The sequence below is a fragment of the Hibiscus syriacus genome, unplaced genomic scaffold (genome assembly GCF_006381635.1).
Source record: "Hibiscus syriacus cultivar Baekdansim isolate YM2019G1 unplaced genomic scaffold, ASM638163v2 tig00110597_pilon, whole genome shotgun sequence".
In the NCBI taxonomy this organism is placed as follows: domain Eukaryota; kingdom Viridiplantae; phylum Streptophyta; class Magnoliopsida; order Malvales; family Malvaceae; genus Hibiscus; species Hibiscus syriacus.
This window is the reverse complement of record NW_024062795.1, coordinates 7,014,364-7,020,363: the sequence shown is the minus strand read 5'-3', so window position 1 is coordinate 7,020,363 and position 6,000 is coordinate 7,014,364. Positions and strand designations below refer to the sequence as shown.

At 36.5% G+C, this 6,000-nt stretch overlaps 1 protein-coding gene across 1 annotated transcript; it reads left to right on the top strand.

Annotated features, from left to right (window-relative positions):
• On the top strand, positions 1-1,462 carry LOC120134388 (stress-associated endoplasmic reticulum protein 2-like). Its single transcript, XM_039150820.1, has 3 exons — positions 1-90; positions 721-877; positions 1,261-1,462. The coding sequence occupies exons 1-3, from the start codon at positions 88-90 to the stop codon at positions 1,305-1,307; spliced, it is 207 nt and encodes a 68-aa protein (XP_039006751.1). The 5' UTR covers positions 1-87; the 3' UTR covers positions 1,308-1,462.
• The last annotated feature ends 4,538 nt before the right edge of the window (positions 1,463-6,000 follow it).

Here is a 6,000-nt window from a genome sequence, read left to right as displayed (position 1 = left end):
CACTTCGTCGCCGTAAAGGGAATAGAGGAGAATTTCGCCGGAAATTTCATTCACTTTCTCGATCTGCTACCCTATCTCTTCGTCATCATGGTAAATCGTTTCATTTCCTCTGTTCTTTACTGTATGCGATCTTCGATTTTCAATTTTCACGCCGATCTCTGTTTTTTATCTGCTTATATCTGAATCAGATCTGATCTATATTTTCTTTCCCGTCCTTTTACTCTTTCCGAGTATAATCGATTGTAGACCCTAGAGATTTATAGATCTTCTGTTTTAGGATATTCATATGCCTAATGATTTAATCATGTATGTTTTTTTTTTTGAATAATTTAGCTAGACAGACCTTGATTTAGCCTTTTCTGAATGGAAAATTAAATCCTATCGAATCCTGTACTATACGCTTATGAGCAAATTAGTTGATCTGCTATAAAAGTCAGCGATATAGTCTTTACGATTAGCGTAGGAGCAAATTAGTCGGATCTACTATAAAATCGAACGATTTGTTTGTAAATTTAATTTTGGAAGTAAATGGGTGAAACTGTAATCGGTTGACTTATGTGCTTTTGAAAAATTGATTTGTTCTTCAGCCAAATGTATAAGGGCTAGCTAGATTGTTTAACCGATGTTTAAATCCATCACCATGGTTATCGAAGGATGCTTGTTTTATATATAATAAAAAGTATAATTTTAATTGGAATCCTTTTATTCTGGTTTGTGAAGACAACATCAAGGCGCCTTGCAGACAGGAAAGTGGGGAAGTTCGAGAGGAACATAAAAAAGAGAGGAGCTGTGCCTGAAACAACAACAAAGAAGGGGAAAGATTATCCTGTTGGTCCTGTGTTGATTGGTTTCTTCATATTCGTGGTCATTGGATCATGTAAGTTTCTTGGCTTCTAATCTTTTCACCATCATATTTCCTTAGATATTCACCATTGACTTTTGGTATAGTGAATACGTTTCTTGATTTTTGCTTCTGATATGGTCAGCACGTTCGGTATTTGCTGAATATTTGGTTCTTATTGTATGTCTGTGCGTCATGTGTGTGGATAATGTGTCAATGAAAAATGCTAATTTTATATTCTAACTTGTTGGTCTTTTCCCTTTGTATCTTCTTGAATTTTCTTGGGTTGTAAACTATCTTCGATGTTGTGTTCGGAACCTTGGGTTTCAATTGTTTTAGTTGTGTGATAAAATGCATATCAATGCTGTAACCTTGCACGATATACTTATGAAAATCTTTTTTCCTTTTCATTATTTCAGCACTCTTCCAGATTATCAGGACAGCAACAAGCGGTGGCATGGCATAAGTCTAGCCTATAACCCATGGTAAAGAATTGCAGAGAAGACATGTTATGTTTCTTTTTCTTTAAGTTTTGTAGCGAACCGATGATGTATTGACCATATATGTTTAACTTGTGTTGTGACTTATCTGAATTTGAATAAAGCCTACCTTTCTTGTCTCTTTTGTTCTGTGTTCTTTATCCTACTTATTTCCTGTTTCATTTTTGAATAAACAGTGTGAAATAGGCCAAAGCATACCATAAAAGAACCTCTTATTCCCCCTGCATGATGTTAAAACAAATCCTATTCACCGTTAATGGTGTCTAAAGGGTTGTTTGTTTGCCTCTTAATAGAATCATTCAGCGAACGGCGCGTTTGTTTCGCACCTCTAAATGATTCAATGTTGACTGATTCAGCAAAACAGTTTTGCTGAATGATTCAGCACAGAAGTACATTCTGAATGATTCAATACATAAGTACATTCTGAATGATTCAGAGTCATTATCAAATAACATGTCACATTCAGAGCTAATTCATACAGAGTCTCTGAATCATTCAGCATTTGAATCATTCAACGTTTAATCATTCTGAAGTAAAAAACAACCTGCAAGTCGTCACAGCCATTCTAGTACCAGATGTCTCGGCTTTTGCCAGCCCTCTCAATGTCTCATATAAGGGGTTGTAACACACACAGACTGATGCGGGTGACCCGATCCGATCTGAGGTGTCACATTAGAACCACCAGAGCGACTCACAGTAAAAATCTCGGAAAAAATTAAAATTTATGTTAAAGCACGTAAAATCGTAAAATAATTTATATATTAAAAGTAAAATTTAACAATATCCAAAAATAAAATAGATTACAGACTCGGATATAAAAACAAAATACAACCTACATGTTCCCTTAATCACATACACCGTACTCTATAAGTAACGTCGGTGGAACTCCAATACTGATGTCGATAGTTGTACTGGATGAACTAACCTGAAATAGAGAGTAAAAAAGTGAGATTTGGGAAGCTCAGTAATATCGAACTACCAAGTGATGTTGAAGTACATGCAGATAATAGGTAAGCATAATTTTCCTTATTAAATTAGACATCTACAGATTTTTGTGATGAGCTTAGGTCCCACTGATATTTTAAGTAGCAAAAGATAGAAGCTTACAGTTTAGAGCAGACGTTCAGAGAACCAGGTTCAGGATATAAGAACTGGGTGTTTAGTGTGTTCCCACAAAACTAATATCTTTTAAAATAGTAGTAGTTTAAAATGTATTTTTAAAACGTATTTTTAAAATCATGGTAAAACCCTCCAATCGAGCACCAATATGCAGTTCCCCAGGATGCAATCTTACCCTAGTCGAAGCATAGGTACCCACCCGAGGAGAGTGCCCTCAGGTCCATAAAGACTTATCCAAAGCACATAACAGAGGTGCCACCCTAAGAGAGTTCCTTAGGGTCCATAAGGTCTTATCACTAGGCCCATTAGGCCTATGAGCCCTCCCAAGAGTCACCTTAGATTCGTAAGAAATTACTCGTTCGATCGGTCTGAACCTATATAAGGAATTACCAGTTTGACCTAGCTGAACTTGTCGTAAGGAATTATTAATTCGATCGGTCTGAACCTATATAAGGAAATACCAGTTTGATCGAGCTGAACCTATATAAGGAATTGCCAGTTTGATCGAGCTGAACCTACAGAGACTTCATACCAGATCCCATAGTATCCCGAAGAAAAACATTTTTCAGACAGTAACCAGTGATAGTAGGAAATCAGAGTTCAAATATATCAATTCAGTAGAAACGACATCCAAAGATCATGAATCAGATATGCAAATTTAAAACTTTAATAAGTCATAAAGCTCGATAAAACACATTTCAGAACAAATAATACAATTATATAACACATAGGGAAGACACTAGAGGATCCATTTATTTTCCCAAGGTACTAGTATTTATCAGGTAGGGAGCCATGAAATTTTTGTAAACTGATTAAATTCAAAAACGAGATCATTATAAAAGGGTTTGATAGCTGACGAATTCATCAGTTATTCGGGACGTGATTTATCAAGAACATATAGTATTCAAATATTTTTCGAAAGCACTAAGTAATCAGATAAGTATTAAGAATCTTTTGCATCAAAGTTACTTGTGATTTCAGGTATGACAAGAGTGATTCTATTATTCAGGAAATCAGGGGCATTTTGGACATTAGGTTCTTGGAGAATTCTTAGTAATTTGATCTAATAAGGGAGAAACGATGATCCATTGTATTTAAGATTCGCGTCGATTTATCAAGGTATCGAATTAACTCGAATTGAAAAAATCCCAACACAGTGATACATGTCAACCGATCAAATCGTTGCACTTCAAAGGTATTCACACTTTAATACTGACAACTCTTGTCGAACTGATCATCTTCATAATCATCGCTGAATGGATCTTAGAGAGACGAACAAGTATTCCAATGATATTTATATCATTTATGCATTGCAACGATATCAAGAAATGTTGATATTCTTGATTTGTGGTTTAAAACCCTTGTGGACGGTACAACATATAAGCTAATCAGCGTTTTCAGACTTATCCAAGTTATTCGCTTAATTCTAGGTCTTTGAGGGTACTTAGGTAATTTAGTAATCAAGTTTATCCCGATCATTTTAGAGTTTCCAGAGTAATTCAGTTGTTTCCACAATTCAGATACAGACAATACTTCCACTTAGTTCATCTTGGTCATAATATATAGTCACTTCACGCCTCAAGGGCATTTTGGTCATTTTACACTTAAAGGGTAATTTCATAATCAGGTAATTTCGGTATTAAAGTTTTTAACGATGATAAATAAAAATTAGAGATTCCGAGGTTATTCGCTTTTCGAGATAATCATTGAACTTGAAATCATTCTTATTAGTATTCTTGTATCTATGCAGGTAGTCTGAGCTTTATTCAACTTAATTTATTTTATTTCGAAATCGGATCGAGTTTAGAATTTTAACTACACACATGTAACCATAATCAACCATGCATTTAACAATACCAACATGTTCCATACAACATGCATAAGGTAGTAATGTATTACCTCGATTTACGAACCATACCGATCAAACATTTAAACTCCATTCAATCGCCCTCGAACTTTAATTTCCCGTCACATAATTTCTCAGATACATAGCAAACGAATTTACGTCAGAAATTGAACTTAATCGAAAAACCAAATTGAATTAGAAGATAAAACACTGAAAAATGACTTACTGAGTGCAAATTTGGTAAAACGAACTTCGGATTCGGACTCAGGACGTTGAAAAACTTAAAACAATACTTTTTGAAAAGTTTGACTTTTTTGGTCAATCAACGGTCATACCGGTTAAAGTCAACGGGTCGGGTTGACTCAATTTGGGTCAAATAGACTCGGTTCAGTTCGAGTCGGTCCAGGATAGAAGGTTTCCAGGGAGGTAGAAGAAGTTCACGCGCACATGAAGGCACTTGGCGACGACGACGACTCAAGGTGATCAGCTGATTACTCTACAACTTCACTTAACTAATTGCAATCAATATTTAACCAAGCATCAACAATCCATTGGAATTAAAAAGAAAAGGTCGAAACACTTACCAACGCCAGTGATTGATAGAACTGGCGAAGTTAACGCGACTCACAAGTCGGGTTTTGAGCAGGCCAGGGAACACGTTGGTGACGACGGTGAGACAATATGGTCGCCAGGTCAATCGAAATTGACGAAAAACTGACGTATGATGGGGGTTTCTCGACGAAACTTCGACGAGCTTTCCACGATGAACCGCGACGGCTTTTAACGATCGGACTTAAGGGTTTTGGTCGGACGGTCGCGACGTTTCGACTGGAGGTGACGGTGACACTCACCGCCGACTAGAGGAGGGGGAACTGAGAAAGGTGACGAACAATCTTGGTTTGGGGTTTTATATCTAATTTGGGGTTTAAAAAATTAAAACTCGATCTAACAATATCAAATATATTTTTAATTAATTTATTCTCAAACTGTAACCTAGGCTAAGGCATAGGCACCCATAACCCTGGGTCTCGGGTTCAATCCCCCTCAACCACCAAATCCTCGTTTTATTTTTTTCAACTGACCAGAAAAATAGCTTAATTTAATGTTAGATCCCTAAACTTCCCACAAGTTCCAAAGCTGAGTTACAACTTTTAAAAATTTACAATTTAGTCATCAACTTTTCCCTTGTTACGACTTTAATTCGATACTCTAAATTAATAAAATCTAGTCCCTAAATTGGGGTGTGATGGGTGCTCCCGAAGATTTGAAGGTGACATGGGACGTTGGTGTTGGGAGTGTGTGGTTTTGGAGATCGACAGTTTAGCTGCTGTGCAGCTGATTTGTAACAGAGAAGCAAAGCGGTCCAGCCCTGGGGCGGGCTGTACTGGAGCTAATGGGTAGACCTTGGGAAGTTAGAGTGGGGTCATGGGTTTAGGGAGGGTAACCAATTGGCTTATTGTTTGTGCTGTATGTGCCCCCCGAAGTTGCTGGACATTCGTTTTGGGACAGAATAGGGATCTCATATGAAGTTGGCTCTGTAATTTGCTACTGGTTATTCCTCTTGTATAAAAAAATCCATCTCTTCACATACTTTGTAATAATACATCAAAACACATTGATACTAATTATATATCCATTCATATGATGTCCACAATCTCGATCTAATATTTAAAAATTTTAATATGAAGATTAAA